Source organism: Artemia franciscana, chromosome 7 (genome assembly GCF_032884065.1).
Source record: "Artemia franciscana chromosome 7, ASM3288406v1, whole genome shotgun sequence".
NCBI lineage: Eukaryota > Metazoa > Arthropoda > Branchiopoda > Anostraca > Artemiidae > Artemia > Artemia franciscana.
Genome location: NC_088869.1, coordinates 1,293,430 through 1,314,680, shown reverse-complemented (window position 1 = coordinate 1,314,680; position 21,251 = coordinate 1,293,430). Strand labels below are relative to the sequence as shown.

The following is a 21,251-nucleotide window of genomic DNA, read 5'->3' as shown; positions in this document are numbered from 1 at the left end:
GGTCTGCTAGTAGCCTACTACTTTTTTTTAAATTCATAAACCGTCTGACCGTCAGTGAGTAGCGAGATTGATTCAGGGTCCTAATCCCTTGTTGCCTTTCCAAAGACACCTTTCCAAAGGGATCTTTGAATCTCAGTCAAATGCAATGAGGAAGGGAGATAATAGTTAACGTCTTAACTGTATATTTTGGAAATCCAGCCACGTTAAAAACCTCTGGAAGGTCCCAAAGTTCTTGTTAAGTTCTATATTCTTCAGCCTGTCCACTAGAACGTGAGGTCAGATAACGTTAAACTTGAAAGGGAGTGTCCTGGCTGAACTTTTTAGCATTTGATCGCAGCCTGATTTTTTTTTCGGGGAGGGGGCGTTTATCAACATCCTCAAGACATCTACCACGGGACGCTCAAATCTTACTATATTTGTTAGAAAGTAATAATATACTAATTGCCCCAGTTTTTCTTTTTTTTTTGGTCGGGGGGAATATAGAATACTACTCGGAAATTTGTGGTGAATGAGGGGCGTTCTCCATTCTTGTCATAATGCCCTCCACTAGATTGAATTGTAAAAAGTTCAGCGTAGGCAGTGAGGGTTGAGGAAGGTGAAGCACAAACACCAAAAACAAGAAGAACAATAGGAAATTTCTCAAGACAGTGGGAAACAAATTAGAATGAATATTTCGGCCCTATGTCAAAGGGCCGTCCTCAGCAATACCGATGCATAATAAAAACAACTTACAAGAGGATAAAATCAAAAAAACTAAAATAAACCGTTTTTCAAAACAGTCCCAGCATCCTTACCTCAGCGAAGTTCAACCAGAACTTCCTGGTTGAAGAGTCCTAGAGTCCTGGTTGAACTTCGCGGAGGTAAGGATGCTGGGACTGTTTTGAAAAACGATTCATTTTAGTTTTATTGATATTTCTGGATATTGTTCAAACATAAATTTAAGGATCTGCCTTTCCTCCCCCACTAGGTGGAATCAGCAAGGTCCCTAAACTGTATTACAAAACATCATAATCCTTACCAGTTTTATTAAAACACGGCAACCCCTCCTGTTTAAATTTGAGCACTCCCTCCTGAGTAGTTTGGGTCGGATAAAAAGTCCCAAGGGACAGTACTAAGACACTAACTTTGACTTAGTACGAAGTGTGGTTACAGTTCTATAAAGAATTGTACAGTTGTAACAAAAAGAAGTCAGAGATGCCCTTCCTCCTCCGACAGAGATCGGAGGGGTATGATGGTATGAACGAACTTATGAAGGGTACAGCTGGGACACACATATGTTTCCAACCAAGTCTGATCGGAATCTGATAACTCTTTTAGCTAAATATCCTAATAGCAAGAACGTAGGGGCTCCCCCCTTTTCCCTCCCTTCAAAATTAATCCTAATATATATAAATAACTCTTATTTACACTTAGATACGTTTCACTAAGTTTTGTTTCGAAAAGGGCTGCATCCATACATTATCAGAAGCAATAACTCATTTCCTATTATATGCTTTTTGGAGTCCAAGATCGCCTGACCACAGTCACGAAAGAAGCGGGCGGCTCTATGTTCTTGTCATCACGTCCATAAAAAGCATTTATTAGGCTTAAATTACAGATGTCACTGCTGCTTCAAATCTGCACTGGATCCTTGCATAGGAGGTATAGTTCCCAGATTTTCCCTGTTAACCCGTCAACCTTTTTGTTTTATTGATTCCACTCTGCCCCTCCCTTTCCTTGAATAAACTTCTTTATACTGGCTTTACCACGCCCTTTCCACTCGACTGTCAATTATATACAGCTGAAGATCATAGTCACAAATGTTGAGCAACAGTTCCACCTAGAACGTTTATAGGGGAATTTGTAAGGACGATTATAAGGAAGGAATCAAAAATCCGAACCATATGATTGTCTGGCTGGATAAAATAAACCAATTAAGCCGTTATAAGGCAGAGTTGTGACTAATATCCGCAATCTGCTGATGCTTCATCTGATTTCACCAACTATACTGCGGGGAGCAAAATTGTCCCTTATCCCTTATTGGCATCGGCGTCCCTACAACGCTTCTGCTAAAATTCATATTTCTGTCACTGTCTCTTAATTAACTAATAGCACGGGAAAAACTTACTTCCTTTCCTAACCAGTTTTTTAAAAGATCAATTATTTTCAGTTGTCCAAATTTTGAAACCTTCTTTTTTTTAAAGGCACATTACTCATTTTTATCCTAAAGCTTCGGCTTTGTACATTCTTCGTACTTCAGATTTGTTTTCTTTATTCAAGCTATGAGTACTATTAAATAAAAAAAACTAGTATTTTTAACTGAAAGTAAGGAGCGACATTAAAACTTAAAACGAAAAGAAACTACTCCGTATATGAAATGGGTTGTCCCCTCCGCAGTCCCTCGCTCTCTACGCTAAAGTTTTCAATTGTTTTAAAAAGTAGAACTGTGGCAAAGAGTCAAACTATAGCGTAAAGAGCGAGGGATTGCGGAGGGGACAACCCATTTCGTATACGGAGTAATTTCTGTTCGTGTTAAGTTTTAATGTCGCTCCTTACTTTCAGTTAAAAAAACTATTTTTTTTTATTTAATTTCTGAACGTTTTTGAATTAATGCATGTTTGATTTTGGCTCTCATTGAATTTCTCTTCCCCCATGACATATTCCTCCAAGGAAAGATCCTCCCACATAGCCCCCTCCCCACAACCTCACCTCCAAACCAAAAAATCCCCCTGAAAACGTCTGTACACTTCCCAATAACCATTAATGTATGTAAACACTGGTCAAAGTTTTTAACTTGCAGCCCCTCCCCCAGGAACTTTGGGGGAATAAGTCTTCCCAAAAGACATAGTTATTATGGTTTTCGACTTATGCCGAACAAAATGGCTATCTCAAAATTTTGATCCGTTGAATTTAGGAAAAAATGAGCGTGGGAGGGGGCCTAGGTGCCCTCCATTTTTTTGGTCACTTAAAAAGGGCACTAGAACTTTTCATTTCCGTTAGAATGAGCCCTCTTGCAACATTCTAGGACCACTTGGTCGATACGATGACCCCTGGGGAAAGAAAAAAAAAAAACAAAAAAAAAACCAAATAAACACGCACCCGTGATCTGTCTTCTGGCAAAAAATACGAAATTCCACATTTTTGTAGATGGGAGCTTGAAATTTTTGTTTAAGGGATCTCTGATACGCTGAATGCGATGGTGTGTTTTTCGTTAAGATTCTATGACTTTTAGGTGGTGTTTCCCCATATTTTCCAAAATAAGGCAAATTTTCTCAGGCAAGTAACTTTTGATGACAAAGACTAAATTTGATAAAACTTATATGCTTAAAATCAGCATGAAAATCCAATTCTTTTGATGTATCTTTTAGCATCAAAATTCCGTTTTTTAGAGTTTCGTTTACTATTGAGCCGGGTCGCTCCTTACTACAGTTCGTCACCACGAACTGTTTGATTTTTACGAACTAAATAAATATATCGTGAGATCAATTTATTGTGCGAATGCGACTTCCCGTCTAAAACCAAATAAACTTCCAAACTAAATATTCCAATTCATTCTTGCAAAAAATTCCTTTTGTTGAAGACTGACTTTGCAAAAGTTTGATGGCCATTGTTTAGCTACTATAGTTTTGTCATCTTGCTACTGAAACTAATCAGGCTAGAAACGTGAAAATATTGCAGAACGATTTTGGAAGCAGAAGGATGGACCGAGGGGGCGCCCATTTTCTGCCAACCGAGCATACCATACATTTCAGAACGCCGTGTTCACCAAAGTTCCGCCACGCTTGGCGCAGTCTCTGAAACGCTTGGCACAATCTCCGCCATGCTTGGCACACTTCCCACCGCGCTTGGCACACTTTTGCCACGCTTGGCACGGGCCACCTGGTGTATGTAATATCCGCGTTGTTTTAGTCTTTCAATTTTACTGGCCGTCGTCTCGTTTTAAGTTTTCTTTTTGTAGAGTTTTATCTCTCTTGGTTGTTTATTGTCATGTCTGGCCAGTTCGGCTTAAGAACTTTCATGTAATTTCTGAAAGTGGATGCCCCCTCAGAAAGGGCAAAGGGCTGAAAATAAAAGTACACATATTAATAAAGAATAAACAAAACAAATCGGCAATGGGACATCATCGTGTGAGGAGCGTAGAGGCGCTTATACTCGTACTTAATGTACAGAATATTATATAAAGGAAAATATGGATATTTATTTCGTATATGCATCGGGAATTTTATTTTTCTTAAAACTTCACCATTGTATACTCTCATCAAAATACACTAATTACTAAATAAATGAACTAAATACGCTAATGTTTACAAAATATATGAAAACACTTTTAAAATTGCCATTTTTTGAAAATATTCCTTTCATAGCCTACTTTTCAAACACTTGATCAGCCCTGTACATTTTTGCTGTTTACCGTTGGACAGATATATAAACAGTTAAAATTTATGTGTAGATTTATACACAGTCAATCGTTTTATTCACATTAAAATATTATTTCACGGTATATCTGTCTGGTTAAAACAAGGAAAAGATGCCAAGATTAAGTTGTCCATTTCGAGTCATTGCCCATAGTTATTATAGGTGAGGGGCAGAGCAGATGCGCCATTTGGGGGGGGGTCGGGGGTGGGCAAATGCCCACCCCAGATTTTCCAGGGGCCCAAGCTCATATACGGAGTAATTTCTGTTCGTTTTAAGTTTTAATGTCGCTCCTTACTTTCGTTTAAAAAAACTTGTTTTTTTTTATTTAATTTCTGAACTTTTTGAATCAATGCATGTTTTGATTTTGGCTCTCCGCAGAGGAATAATTAAAATTAAATTTGTATATATTTTTTTTTTTGGCTAAATGGCTTTCTCATAATTTTGATCGAATGGTTTTGAGAAAAAAAGAGCGGGAGAGGAAGCCTAGTTGCCCTCCGATTTTCGGTTAATTAAAAAGGCAACTAGAACTTTTAATTTTTTACGAATCTTTTTATAAGTATAAGATATACGTAACTTATAAATTAGCTTACGTAAAGCACTTTCGTATTCTCATGTTTTTATTACATATATGAGGGGGTTTGCCCCCTCGTCAGTACCTTGCTCTTTACACTAAAGCTTAAATTTTGTCCCAATTCATTAAGAATGACCCCTGAATCACAAAAGCCGCGGAATAAATAGTTGAAATTACTAAAAATACTTTAGCGTAAAGAGCGAGGTATTAGGAGGAGGTGAGCCCCTCATATGGGTAATAATTTCTGTTCGTTTTAAGTTTTAATGCTGCTGCTTACTTCCAGCTGAAAAAAACTTTTTCATATTTATTTTTTCATTGTTTTTTTTTAATTAATGCTAGCGAATCCTGCGCTCTCTTCATGGAAATTTTCTTCCCCCATGACAAATTCCTCGATGAAAAAGTTCCCCCAGCATATCCCCCTCTTCTCAACCCCTGCCTCCAACCAAAAAATCCTCCTGAAAACGCCTGTACACTCCCCAATAACCATTACTATATGTATGCACTGGTCAAAGTTTTGAACTTGTAACCCCTCCCACGGGGACTGTGGGGGAGTAAGTCGTCCCCAAAGACATAGTTATAAGGTTTTTCAAATACCCTGAATAAAATGGCTATCTCAGAATTTTGATCCGTTGACTTTGGGAAAATAATTAGCGTGGGAGGGGGCCTAGGTGCCCTCCAATTTTTTTGGTCACTTAAAAAGGGCACTAGAACTTTTCATTTCCGTTAGAATGAGCCCTCTTGCAACATTCTAGGACAACTGGGTCGATACGATCACCCCTGGGAAAAAAAAACAACAAACAAACAAATAAACACGCATCCGTGATCTGCCTTCTGGCAAAAAATATAAAATTCCACATTTTTGTAGATAGGAGCTTGAAACTTCTACAGTAGTGTCCTCTGATACGCTGAATCTGATGGTGTGATTTTCGTTACGATTCTATGACTTTTAGGGGGTTCCCCCCCTATTTTCTAAAATAACCCAAATTTTCTCAGGCTCGTAACTTTTGATGGGTAAGACTAAACTTGATGAAACTTATATATTTAAAATCAGCTTAAAAATGCGATGCTTTTGATGTAGCTATTGGTACCAAAATTCCATTTTTTAGAGTTTTGGTTACTATTGAGCCGGGTCGCTCCTTACTACAGTTCGTTACCATGAACTGTTTGATAATGGTTTCCACGACCCAGACAGAAAGCTTCAGGAGCTGGAAGTGCATCTAAGAAGCCATGAAACTGGCAGGGCTGGGTTTGAATTTTTGAGTTGTTGCTGTAGTTAAGTTATATTTTCTCTACATTTTCTTTTCTTGATTTTTATTTTATCTATTCTTGTTTGTCTGATGCAAATGAAATATATGCAGACGTTGATATGTTAGGTTTGAAAAGCACTGTAGGTATTTTGTCAATAATAGCAAGAATGTGGTAATATTACTTTGTTGTTGTTTTTTTAAGTTAACTGCTGCCTGGATTAAAATTTGATTTTGATTTTGCTTCAATTAATGGATCTATTTATTTTAAGGCTTACCAGGACTTAAAATCACAGGTAAGATAAATAAACTAAATTTCAACTTGCAGTTTCGCCTTCTCCGGAATTTCTAGATAAAGCAATTTCTTGCCTTTAGCCCTGTTTGATCTGTGTAAGAAAGGTCACTAGGACAAGAAAACTTAAAGTGGACTGCATATTTCTTCTTTGTCTTAATTCATATATAAGCTGATTAGAAGATTCCATGCTTTCTTTTCTTTCATTTTTTTTTCATTTTTCTTCCCTTTCCTTTCTCCAGATTGGTACCTATAAAATAATCGGAAGAGACCTCGCTTTACTCTCCTATCGACCAATTGTAACTTTAGGTTATCATACCAAAGCTAAGACTGACAAAAAAAATAGATCGGAATTGCAATTTTAGAGTTATTAATTATTATTATTACAAGTTTGACTCTTTCTCTTAACTCTACTTTTTAAAGCAGTAAAAAACTTTAGCGTAAAGAGCGGGACGTTGATGAGGAAGCAGCCCCTTTCATATACGAAGTAATTTCTGTTCGTTTTAAGTTTTAATGTCGCTCCTTACTTTCAGTTAAAAAAACTGTTTTTTTTTATTTAATTTCTGAACGTTTTTGAATCAATGCATGTTTTGATTTTGGCTCTCCGCAGAAGAATAATTAAAACGAAATTTGCATTTTTTTTTTGTCTAAATGGCTTTCTTATAGTTTTGATCGAATGATCCTGAGAAAAAAGGGGTGGGGGAGGAAGCCTAGTTGCCCTCCTATTTTTTGGTTACTTAAAAAGGCAACTAGAACTTTTAATTTTTTACGAATGTTTTTATTAGTAAAAGATATACGTAAGTTATAAATTAGCTTACGTAACGAACTTTTGTATTCTCGTGTTTTTATTACATATCTGAGGGGGTTCACCCTCTCGTCAGTACCTCGCTCTTTACACTAAGGCTTAAATTTTGCCCCAATTCATTAAGAATGACCCATGAATCACAAAAGCCTTAGAATAAATAGTTGAAATTACTAAAAATACTTTAGTGTAAAGGGCGAAGTATTAGGAGGTGGTGAACCCCTCATATGCGGGGTAATTTCTGTTCCTTTTAAGTTTTAATGCTGCTCCTTACTTCCAGTTGAAAACACTTTTTCATATTTATTTTTTCATTGTTTTTTTTAATAATGCTAGAAAATCCTGCGCTCCCTTCATGGAAATTTTCTTCCCCCATGACAAATTCTTCGATGGAAAGTTCCCCCAACACATCCCCCTATTCTCAACCCCTCTACCAACCAAAAAATCCCCCTGAAAACGTCTGTACACTTCCCAATAACCATTACTATATGTAAGCACTGGTCAAAGTTTGTAAATTGTAGTGCCTCCCATTAGGACTGTGGGGGAGTAAGTGGTCCCCAAAGGCATAGTTATACGGTTTTTCGACTACACTGAATACAATGGCTATCTCAGAATTTTGATTCGTTGACTTTGGGAAAATAATTAGCGCGGGAGGGGGCCTAGGTGCCCTCCAATTTTTTTGGTCACTTAAAAAGGGCACTAGAGATTTTCAATTCCGTTAGAATGAGCCCTCTCGCTACATTCTAGGACCACTGGGTCGATACGATCACCCCTGGGAAAAAAACCAAAAAAAACAAACAAACACATAAACATGCATCCGTGACCTGCCTTCTGGCAAAAAATACAAAATTCCACATTTTTGTAGATAGGAGCTTGAAACTTCTGCAATAGGGTTCTCTGATACGCTTAATCTAATGGTGTGATTTTTGTTAAGATTCTATGACTATTAGGGGGTTGTTTTCCCCTATTTTCTAAAATAAGGCAAATTTTCTCAGGCTCGTAACTTTTGATGGGTAAGACTAAACTTGATGAGACTTATATATTTAAAATCAGCATTAAAATGTGATTCTTTTGATGTAGATATTGGTATGAAAATTCCATTTTTCAGAGTTTTGGTTACTATTGAGCCGGGTCGCTCCTTACTACAGTTCGTTACCACGAACTGTTTGATATAAGTAAGAATTTTAGGATTTGTTAAAAGTTGTTTTCAAAATTTTATTGTGTTACCTTCTTAAAAGTGTCAACTGATAACTGAGACCTAAATTTCCACTGCTTATGCATTCTTGGAAGTAAACCCAGAGATTAGTGAAGGTTACAACGTCCCTCATCCGTACGCGGTTGTGCTGAAGAGAACTGAGGGAAATCGATTCCAATGTCTCCGAATTTTTCAGTGTTTCTCCGAACTTCCCCACAACCAAATGGGGCTCAATAGAATCTTTTCAAAGTTATCATGGCTTGATAATCTATATGGCTTGATAATCTATTTTCGAAGATAAAAATACCTTCTGACTTGTTCCAAACATCAGTACCTATTCCCACGTCTGAAATTCGTCTAAAACTAAATATGTACTCGTCACTTATTTCGCATGCGCTACTACAAGCGGAATCGCACTTTGTCCCTCGATCCAGAGTCTGTGCTGGGTCACAAGTTAAGGGCTGGTCCTGGGACCCATCCTGCCAGAAGGTCAAATTTTGGCTAGGCATGTGGATAGAATGCGGGAGACCCAAGGACGGCATAGTGAACCAACTACGGATTTCCACAAAGCGCCATTTTTCCAAAGAACTAGAAAAGTTTGACCCGCAACCAGAGTGAAAGAAACGCTCCGTCAGCTCATATCTCTGCTGAGGCCTGGCAACAGCATTTTTTGAAAGAGTTTTCAGAACCTGATTCCAAAGTAGAATATCCCCTTAAATGTGATCTCAATCGGATACTGTCAAAAAAGACTATACGTTTATTGTTTCACTGTCTGATATTATGAATTCTGCGCAAAAAATTAAGAAACCTTTATCGAGGGGCACAGATAATATTTGTGCTTAACACATTCTTCTTGGAAGTCCCCTACTATTTTGTCACCTTGATCTCATGTTCGAAATGGTGTTCACAACTGGAATAGTTCCAACCTCGTTCTCTTCTGGTCGTCTTACTCCTGTTCCAAAAAAAAAAAAAAAATGCTGAATGAGTGTTCTTCATATCGCCCTATTACAGTTGCTACTACTTTCTGCAAGATTTTTGAAACACTCGTAATGCCAGAACTTACAGATAAATGCTACATGCCGCCATATCAGTTTGGATTCCAAAAAGGCCTAAGGTGTGCCCACGCGCTTACTGCACTATCATCAATACTTATAGATGCTGGTAAGTCTGGTGATTCGCTCGTCCTAGGTAGTCATGATGTAAGCCATGCTTTCGACTCTCTGATTCACGCACAAATTCTCCTTGAGCTATATAAACGGGGAGTTGACACGTCTGCCATTCGTGCTTTGTGTGATATGTATAACCATATTGCTGTTGTAATCAGGCTACCTGATGGGACCATAACACGTTTCGTTATTCCAGTCCTTTAATAAGTCCAGTTAAGTCTAGTTCAGTCCTTTAAGTCCAGTTGCCTTTAATAACTGTATCCTGAACGCTCAATCCAACGTAGTTCCTTCTTGTATTTTAAAAGGGATTGATGTGTCACTTATCGCTTATGCAGATGATATTTTTAACCCCAGTCGAACAGTACAGTCGTTCTAAAGAAATTTTGCTATTTTAAGTAAAGAATATGCTAAGATTAACCTTACATTCAATAGAGAAAAATCGGACGTGGTTCTGTTCAACTGGGTTGAAACTCGAGCAGGATTTACTATTAATCTCGACGGCGCGCCAGTTTCCCCAAAATCACAAATGAAATGTTTAGGGCTTCCTATCGGTGACACTCTTAAAGCAACTAGAAGGCTCTTGATCCTTCATTTCCAACGTCGAACAGCAACTGCATACGGAAGCTTGGTAGCAAACAAACTTCGACTCAACCGCAAACTGCTAGCGAAACTTTACAATGCTTCTGCACTCCCGAATTTCCTATACCTTTCACCTTTTCGTACGTTTACGATAACCGAGACGAAGGAGCTTCGGCGAATCTATTTCCGGTATGCCAAATACCTGCTTGCCCTTCCACCATGGTCAAGCAACTCCTGGGTCATTAAAAGATACGGCATCATAGACCCGAATGCTTCTTTCAGAAAAAGCATAGAAGCTCATAATAATAGAATTGGTCGGCACCCATGGAGCGCCATTTTGATTCAATGAATGTGTTGCTTTTGTATGTTTTAAGTGTTTTTAAGTAAGGTGAAGTGTTGCAAAGTTTTTTGTTTAGTTTTTTAGGTAATTTTCTTTTTCCTCTTTTCTTTTATTCATATTATACTCCGTTTTTCATGTGTATTATAACGGGTTATAAATAAATTCAATTCAATATATATATATATATATATATATATATATATATATATATATATATATATATATATATATATATATATATATATATATATATATATATATATATATATATATATATATATATATATATATATATAAATATATATAAACAACGATTTGTGCTTTGCGCTAACGGTCATGTATTTACCAATCTTATTACTGGGGGGATTTCCGGGAATCCGACTTCATTTTTGGGAGACTCGAGAAAACACCAAAAAATCCGAGAGCACTGCTTAGAGGTTCTCTAGAAGCGTAAACAGAAACGAACATCAGACGCTTTCTTATTTAGTGATTTTATGCGATTTTTTTGTATTGGTTGTTGTTCTGTTCGTCTGTGGTTGTCTCTCATTTGTTTATTTTTTCGTTTGTTTTTGTCTGGGGTGCTTCTGCCTTGATTTATTCGTTTATATTTATTTTTCTAATTTATTTTATTTGTTTGATTTTTCTTTGTATTTTTTCTACTAGTGACATCACGTCTTTTTAGTTGGAAATAAAATCCATGCATTCGTTTATATTCCTCCTTAGCATTTTTTTGTCATATGCTTTTGCAGAATTAACTGCACAGAGTGGCTATAACCCTCCTCCATTACCCGATGTTAATAAAAATATGATTCAAGAAACCCACGAAATTTCATAAATTCACAGTTTTAATGCTTCAAATTTAATTACAATATGCTCTTAATTACGGTAAAATTGTAATTGTGATACATACTTTTTATTATGATTTTCTAGAAGTGTTTTTAACTTGCAGGATTATCCTCTGCGCTTGAAAGTTTCGGAGGAGGAGCTGCTGGTTTTGGGTTCGGAGGACTTCTGGGAGGCTTAATACAAAATGTAATAGCCTCTTCTGGAGGAGGAGAGGGAGGTGAAGGTGGACTGCTCGATAGCCTCACGAAACTTGTTGTTGAAAAAGCCGGTCCAACAGTGCTACCCCCGTCGTTCAACTACAACCGTGGTAAAGTGGATGTGTGCTACCTTGGACATACCCATAAAGCTTGTCCGGTTATGTTGGTATGTTTTTCTCTTTTTGCTAATTCGACTTTTACATCTTGAAAACACATGGCTTGTTCTGAACCGGTTGCGTGAGTCCTTTGCGCGAACGTGGCTACTCCGTCTCAGATCCTGGTCTCTTTATGTGCCGAACTAACCAGAGAATTGACAGTGAGGTTACAGCTCTCTAAAAATCCTCCTCCTCCTGCTCGGACTGAATTTTCTTGTAAGCAAGAGTAAACTTCTATAAAATTCAATGAAAACCAAGAAAACAATAAAAGATGCGAAGGTTATAGCCTCGTCTTGATCGACATCGTTCCCCCTGTCAGCAGCAGGGTCAGCTTTAATTAGACAGCCAATCATAACCTTACGAATTTTAGAAGGCTGTCTAATCATAGCTGGTTGTCCAAAAATGATCCACCTCCAAAAAATGCTCCTGGCGGGGTGAATGATATCAATCAAGACGAGCCCTTTCGGAGAAGCCAACTTATGTTCCTCTCTAAAATTACAGAAAAACCAGATGATGGGAATAGCTTACGTTCTAGCCATCCTAGCCGAGTTGCTAGCGCTCCAGGCTTGAAATCCTGAGATCAGGGGTTCGAGAACTGGTGTTGCTGGTTATTTGGTTTGGAACGGGAGTCAATGGTGTGACTCTATAAGCTCAGCTCTAAATGGGTACCTAGAGAAACCTGGGGGAAAACACGGGAAGGTCGGATGATTTACCCGCAGTGACGCATTGCACTTCCGGCCGATGGCAGCAAATCAGGAGATCGGTACCTGCACAACGCAGACCACTGATCAGCAAGCGAAAAAATATTTTCTTAGAAACTTCTTAAGATTGGCTTACGAGAATATTGGTGCAAACCAATGACACTGAAGAACTCTTTTTAAATAGAATTATACGAAATCTCTCGTTTTCTCTTTGTTGGGAATCTGTCGTCTATTTGAAATAACAAGTTGTTCCCTTGTATTCAAACGAGAAAATACTTAAATGATCCAACAAATGTCTGGAAATCAGCCATGGCTTCACACGATTCATCATCCATGCTCCGTGGCGCGTAATGCCAAAGTCGCATTGTAACCGGCCTTATGGAAAAAACAAAATTTCGTTTGACTAAAGCGCCAATAATTTATCCCGTCCATAAATTGGAGATTCGACCACTGTTTAAGTTTCTAGTGTAATTTTTATGATTGATCAGTGAAGGATTTGTAAAATTCTAGGTCTTATGTTGATCTTAGAAAGTAGTTGCATTAGATGAATAGAACTCCCAGGAATGGATCCAGAGCCTTAATGATCTTTTGGGGTGATATTTTGAAGAACCTACATCGACTCCTTCCCCCTCAAAAGGGCACATCTTAGGTGACATTTTACAATTTTGAATGACGACGGGGACACAGGGAATGTTCGATTAGCAATCACCATCAACAAAGCTCAAGGGCAATCATTAGAATCAAGAGGTATAACTAAAAAAACTAAAAAAAAGGTAAAAAACTAAAAAAAAAGACCAATTCAAAAACGAATGTATATACAGACCGGGACACCGGGACACAAATGACGACCGGGACACAAGGAATATAAGTGACGCCCGGGACACTCAAAGAGAAATCACAGACTGGGACACCGGGACACAAATGACGACCGGGACCCAGGAAATATAAATGACGAACGGGACACAGGGACACAACTACAACGGGGACGCCGGGGGGCACAGGGGGATATATAAATGACGACGGCGACACAGGGAATCGTCGATTAGCAATCACCATCAACAAAGCTCAAGGGCAATCATTAGAATCATGAGGTATAAATCTGAATACGGATTGTTTTCCCATGGACTATTATATGTTGCATGTTCAAGAGTCGGTAAACCTGACAATCTATTTATATGCACAGACAATGGGACAGCAAAGAATGTTGTATATTCGCAAGTTTTACGTAGTTAAAAACACACATATATATATATATATATATATATATATATATATATATATATATATATATATATATATATATATATATATATATATATATATATATATATGTAAATATATATATATGGATATATATATATATATATATATATATATATATATATATATATATATATATATATATATATATTTATATCTATATTCACAGGTGGGACATAGGGACACAACTACAATGGCGCGTAACTAATATGGTGCGTAACGACTTACGAGCGCGGGGGGGCTTGGGGGGCGCGAAGCGCCCCCACCAACTAGGTGTTGGGGTGCGTGAAGCGCAACCCCAACAGCTAGTATACATATAAATATATATATATATATATATATATATATATATATATATATATATATATATATACATATATATATATATATATATATATATATATATATATATATATATATATATATATATATATATATATATATATATATATATATATATACATATATATATATATATATATATATATATATATATATATATATATATATATATATATATATATATATATATATATATATATATATATATATATATATATATATATATATATATATATATATATATATATATATATATATATATATATATATATATATATATATATATATATATATATATATATATATATATATATATATATATATATATATATACATATATATATCTTCTATATATATAAAAATAAGTTGTCTGTGGATCTGTGGATGGATCAGGTGACGTCACCTGAAAAAACTGGATCAGGTGACGTCAAAACTGAAAAAACTAAAAAAAGGCAAAAACTACAAAAAAAAACTAAAAACTAATAAAAAAAATAAAAAAGCTAAAAAACTAAAAAAACTAAAAAAAGGCAAAAACTACAAAAAAAACTAAAAACTAATAAAAAAGCTAAAAAACTAAAAAAACTAAAAAAAGGCAAAAACTACAAAAAAAACTAAAAACTAATAAAAAAAATAAAAAAGCTAAAAAACTAAAAAAACTAAAAAAACTAAAAAAAAACTAAAAAAACTAAAAACTAAAAAAAACTAAAAAAAAAAGGAAAAAACTGAAAAATAAGCTAAAATAAAGGTAAAAACCAATAAAAAACTAAAAAAAAACTGAAAAAACTAAAAAAAGGCAAAAACTACAAAAAAAACTAAAAACTAATAAAAAAAGTAAAAAAGCTAAAAAACTAAAAAAACTAAAAAAACTAAAAAAAGGTAAAAAACTAAAAAAAATAAAAAATAAAAAAAAATAAAAAAAAGGAAAAAACTAAAAAAACTAAAAAAAAGGAAAAAACTACAAAAAAAACTAAAAACTAATAAAAAAAATAAAAAAGCTAAAAAACTAAAAAAACTAAAAAAACTAAAAAAGGTAAAAAACTAAAAAAACTAAAAACTAAAAAAAACTAAAAAAAGGAAAAAACTGAAAAATAAGCTAAAATAAAGGTAAAAACCAATAAAAAACTAAAAAAAAACTGAAAAAACTAAAAAAAGGCAAAAAATACAAAAAAAAACTAAAAACTAATAAAAAAAGTAAAAAAGCTAAAAAACTAAAAAAAACTAAAAAAACTAAAAAAAGGTAAAAAACTAAAAAAACTAAAAAATAAAAAAAAACTAAAAAAAAGGAAAAAACTGAAAAATAAGCTAAAATAAAGGTAAAAACCAATAAAAAACTAAAAAGAAAAAAAAGGAAAAAACTAAAAAAAATTTTCATCTAAAAAACTAAAAAAAACTAAAAAAGGTAAAAACTAAATTAAAGTAATTCGAAAAAAGAAAAATGGTAAAAAACTAAAAAAAAACTAAAAAGAAAAAACTAAAAAAAAAATTAAAAATTGAAAAAATAAAAAAAAGAAAAAACCCAAAAAGAAAAAACATAAAAAAATAAAAAAGATAAAAAACTAAAAAAAACTAAAAAAGCTAAAAAACTAAAAAAAAAGAAAAAACTAAACAAACTGGGAATTGCACAAATATTTCAATATATTTTGACAATATATATAAAAATAAGTTGTCTGTCCATTACGCCAGATTATATCTTCTATATATATAAAAGAAAACAAACTAGAATGTAAAAACTGGAAATTGCATAAATATTTCGAAATATTTTGACAATAGGTTAAAGTAATTCGAAAAAACAAAAATGGTAAAAAACTAAAAACAAAACTAAAAAGAAAAAACTAAAAAAAACTAAATAAAAAATTAAACAAAGAAAAAAACTTAAAAAGGAAAAATGTAAAAAAAATAAAAAGGTAAAAAACTAAAAAGAAAAAAAAAACTAAAAAAAACCTAAACAGCTAAAAAAAAAGAAAAAACTAAAAAAACTGGGAATTCCACAAATGTTTCAATATATTTTGACAAAAGATTAAGGTAATTCGAAAACCTTAAAACAGATACCCAAAATTTTGAGGTTTATTATCAATAAAAAGAAGAAACTTAAAAAAGAAAAACTAAAAAAGAAAAAAATAAGAAAAGAAAAAACTATAAAAGAAAAAAAACTGAAATGAAACTGTATCTATATATCTATATAAATGACGACCAGGACACTCTAAGAGAAATTACAGACTGGGATACCGGGACACAAATGACGACCGGGACACAGGGAATATAAATGACGACCTGGACACAGGGATACAACACCAACGGGGACGCCGGGGGCACAGGGGGATATATAGATGACGACGGGGACACAGGGAATGTTCGATTAGCAATCACCATCAACAAAGCTCAAGGGCAATCGTTAGAAAAATGCGGTATAGATATGAATACGAATTGTTTTCCCATGGACAATTATTATGTTGCATGTTCAAGAGTTGGTAAACCTGACAATCTATTTATATGGACAGACAATAGGACAGCGAAGAATGTTGTATATTCGCAAGTTTTACGTAGTTAAATATATATCTATATAAATAAAAATAAGTTGTCTGTGTGTGGATCTGTGGATCAGGTGACGTCATGTTTGTCCGTATATGACGTCTGAATTATTTCACACTAATACAAAAGAAGAAAAAAACTAAAAAAGGTAAAAACTACAAAAAAAACTAAAAAGAAAAAAAAACTAAAAAAGCTGAAAAACTAAAAAAAACTAAAAAAAGGTAAAAATCTAATAACTAAAAAAAAACTGAAAAAAATGAAAAAAGGCAAAAACTACAAAAAAATAAAACTAATAAAAAAATAAAAAAGCTAAAAAACTAAAAAAACTAAAAAAAAACTAAAAAAAGGTAAAAAACTAAAAAAAACTAAAAACTAAAAAAGAAAAAAACTAAAAAAAGGAAAAAACTGAAAAATAAAAGAGAAAAAGAAAACTAAAAAAATATGAATAAATATATATAATGACGACCAGGACATAAGTAAAAAAAAAAAAACTAAAAAAACTAAAAAAATGGTAAAAACTACAAAAAAACTAAAAACTAATAAAAAAACTAAAAAATCTAAAAATCTAAATAAACTAAAAAAGAAAAAAAAGAAAAAAGGAAAAAAATAAAGGAGAAAAACAAAACTAAAAAACGAATGTATATACAGACCGGGACACCGGGATACAAATGACGACCGGGACACAGGGAATATAAATGACGACCGGGACACAGGGACATAACTACAAAGGGGACGCCGGGGTGCACAGGGGGATATATAAATGACGATGGCGACTCAGGGAATGGTCGATTAGCAATCACCATCAACAAAGCTCAAGGGCAATCATTAGAATCATGAGGTATAGATCTGAATACGGATTGTTTTCCCATGGACCATTATATGTTGCATGTTCAAGAGTCGGTAAACCTGAAAATCTATTTATATGCACAGACAATGGGACAGCAAAGAATGTTGTATATTCGCAAGTTTTACGTAGTTAAAAACACATATATATATATATATATATATATATATATATATATATATATATATATATATATATATATATATATATATATATATATATATATATATATATATATATATATATATATATATATATATATATATATATATATATATATATATATATATATATATATATACTAGCTGTTGGGGTGGCGCTTCGCGCCACCCCAACACCTAGTTGGTGGGGGCGCTTCGCGCCCCCCCCCAAGCCCCCCCCGCGCGCGTAAGTCGTTACGCGCCATAATAGTTACGCGCCATTGTAGTTGTGTCCCTATGTCCCACCTGTGAATATAGATATATATATATATATATATATATATATATATATATATATATATATATATATATATATATATATATATATATATATATATATATATATATGGTTTTAACTACGTAAAACTTGCGAATATACAACATTCTTTGCTGTCCCATTGTCTTTGCATATAAATAGATTGTCAGGTTTACCGACTCTTGAACATGCAACATATAATGGTCCATGGGAAAACAATCTGTATTCAGATCTATACCTCATGATTCTAATGATTGCCCTTGAGCTTTGTTGATGGTGATTGCTAATCGACCATTCCCTGTCCCGGTGTCCCGGTCGTCATTTACATCCCCCTGTTTCCCCCCGGTGTCCCTGTTGTAGTTGTGTCCCTGTGTCCCGGTCGTCATTTATATTCCCTGTGTCCCGGTCGTCATTTGTATCCCGGTGTCCCGGTCTGTATATACATTCGTTTTTTAGTTTTGTTTTTCTCCTTTATTTTTTTCCTTTTTTTTCTTTTTTAGCTTATTTAGATTTTTAGATTTTTTAGTTTTTTTATTAGTTTTTAGTTTTTTTTTCTTTTTAGTTTTTTTGTCCCGGTCGTCATTTATATCCCCCTGTTTCTCCCGGTGTCCCCGTTGTAGTTGTGTCCCTGTGTCCCGGTCGCCATTTATATTCCCTGTGTCCCGGTCGTCATTTGTATCCCGGTGTACCGGTCTGTATATACATTCGTTTTTTAGTTTTGTTTTTCTCCTTTATTTTTTTCCTTTTTTTTTCTTTTTTAGTTTATTTAGATTTTTAGATTTTTTAGTTTTTTTATTAGTTTTTAGTTTTTTTTTCTTTTTAGTTTTTTTGTAGTTTTTACCTTCTTTTTAGTTTTGTTAATTTTTTTTTTTACTTATGTCCTGGTCGTCATTTATACTCCCTGTTTCCCGGTGCTTTGTTGATTGCTAATCGATCATTCTTTTTGTCCTGGTCGCTTTCTCTTTGAGTGTCGTCATTTATTTTTTTCTTTTTTAGTTCTTTTAGTTTTTACCTTTTTTAGTTTTTTTTAAGTTTTTTAGATGAAATTTTTTTTTAGTTTTTTCCTTTTTTTCTTTTTAGTTTTTTATTGGTTTTTACCTTTATGTTAGCTTATTTTTCAGTTTTGTCCTTTTTTTTAGTTTTTTTTTTATTTTTATTTTTTTTAGTTTTATACCTTTTTTTAGTTTTTTTAGTTTTTTTAGTTTTTTTAGTTTTTGAGCTTTTTTACTTTTTTTATTAGTTTTTAGTTTTTTTGTAGTTTTTGCCTTTTTTTAGTTTTTTCAGTTTTTTTTTTTAGTTTTTTATTGGTTTTTACCTTTATTTTAGCTTATTTTTCAGTTTTTTTCCTTTTTTTTATTTTTTTTTAGTTTTTAGTTTTTTTAGTTTTTTACCTTTTTTTAGTTTTTTTAGTTTTTTTAGTTTTTTAGCTTTTTTATTTTTTTTATGTTTTTAGTTTTTTTGTAGTTTTTGCCTTTTTTTTAGTTTTTTTTAGTTTTTTAGCTTTTTTATTAGTTTTTAGTTTTTTTTGTAGTTTTTGCCTTTTTTTAGTTTTTTTAGTTTTTTAGCTTTTTTATTTTTTTTATTAGTTTTTAGTTTTTTTTTGTAGTTTTTGCCTTTTTTTAGTTTTTTCAGTTTTGACGTCACCTGATCCAGTTTTTTCAGGTGACGTCACCTGATCCACGATCCACAGATCCACAGACAACTTATTTTTATATATATAGATAGTTTTTTTTTTACTTATGTCCTGGTCGTCATTTATACTCCCTGTGTCCCGGTGCTTTGTTGATTGCTAATCGAACATTCCTTTTGTCCTGGTCGCTTTCTCTTTGAGTTTCGTCATTTATTTTTTTCTTTTTTAGTTCTTTTAGTTTTTACCTTTTTTAGTTTTTTTTAGTTTTTTAGATGAAAATTTTTTTTAGTTTTTTCCTTTTTTTCTTTTTAGTTTTTTATTGGTTTTTACCTTTATTTTAGCTTATTTTTCAGTTTTTTTCCTTTTTTTTAGTTTTTTTTAATTTTTTATTTTTTTTAGTTTTTTACCTTTTTTTAGTTTTTTTAGTTTTTTTTAGTTTTTTTTTGTTTCTTAGCTTTTTTATTAGTTTTTAGTTTTTTTTGTAGTTTTTGCCTTTTTTTAGTTTTTTTAGTTTTTTAGCTTTTTTATTTTTTTTATTAGTTTTTAGTTTTTTTTGTAGTTTTTGCCTTTTTTTAGTTTTTTCAGTTTTGACGTCACCTGATCCAGTTTTTTCAGGTGACGTCACCTGATCCATCCATCCACAGACAGACAACTTATTTTTATATATATAGATATATATATATATCTATCTATCTATATTCACAGGTGGGACATAGGGACACAACTACAATGGCGCGTAACTAATATGGCGCGTAACGACTTACGCGCGCGGGGGGGCTTGGGGGGGGGCGCGAAGCGCCCCCACCAACTAGGTGTTGGGGTGGCGCGAAGCGCCACCCCAACAGCTAGTATATATATATATATATATATATATATATATATATATATATATATATATATATATATATATATATATATATATATATATATATATATATATATATATATATATATATATATATATATATATATATATATATATATATCTATATATATAAAAATAAGTTGTCTGTCTGTGGATGTGTGGATGGATGTGTGGATGGATGTGTCAGGTGACGTCACCTGAAAAAACTGGATTAGGTGACGTCAAAACTGAAAAAACTAAAAAAAAGGCAAAAACTACAAAAAAAAAACTAAAAACTAATAAAAAAAATAAAAAAGCTAAAAAACTAAAAAAACTATAAAGGTAAAAAACCAATAAAAAACTAAAAAAAAAACTGAAAAAACTAAAAAAAGGCAAAAACTACAAAAAAAAACTAAAAACTAATAAAAAAAGTAAAAAAGCTAAAAAACTAAAAAAACTAAAAAAACTAAAAAAAGGTAAAAAACTAAAAAAAATAAAAAATAAAAAAAAAACTAAAAAAAAAGGAAAAAACTGAAAAATAAGCTAAAATAAAGGTAAAAACCAATAAAAAACTAAAAAAAAAAAGGAAAAAACTAATAAATGACGACACTCAAAGAGAAAGCGACCAGGACAAAAAACTAAAAAAAAAGGCAAAAACTACAAAAAAACTAAAAACTAATAAAAAAAATAAAAAAGCTAAAAAACTAAAAAAACTAAAAAAAGGTAAAAAACTAAAAAAACTAAAAACTAAAAAAAAACTAAAAAAGGTAAAAACTAAAAGAACTAAAAAAGAAAAAAATAAATGACGACACTCAAAGAGAAAGCGACCAGGACAAAAGGAATGTTCGATTAGCAATCAACAAAGC

At 32.9% G+C, this 21,251-nt stretch overlaps 1 protein-coding gene across 8 annotated transcripts in view; it reads left to right on the top strand.

Annotated features, from left to right (window-relative positions):
• The window catches only part of LOC136028706 (calpain-B-like), a 182,655-nt gene that overhangs the window by 7,635 nt on the left and 153,769 nt on the right, over positions 1 to 21,251 (top strand). For 4 of the 8 annotated variants that reach the window (XM_065706569.1, XM_065706567.1, XM_065706562.1 and 1 more), the window contains exons 2-3: positions 6,483 to 6,506; positions 11,531 to 11,790. In XM_065706569.1, coding sequence (XP_065562641.1) covers positions 6,483 to 6,506; positions 11,531 to 11,790 — 284 coding nt within the window. The remainder of the gene's footprint in view (positions 1 to 6,482; positions 6,507 to 11,530; positions 11,791 to 21,251) is intronic. The other 4 variants (XM_065706570.1, XM_065706568.1, XM_065706565.1 and 1 more) reach the window with 1 other exon arrangement.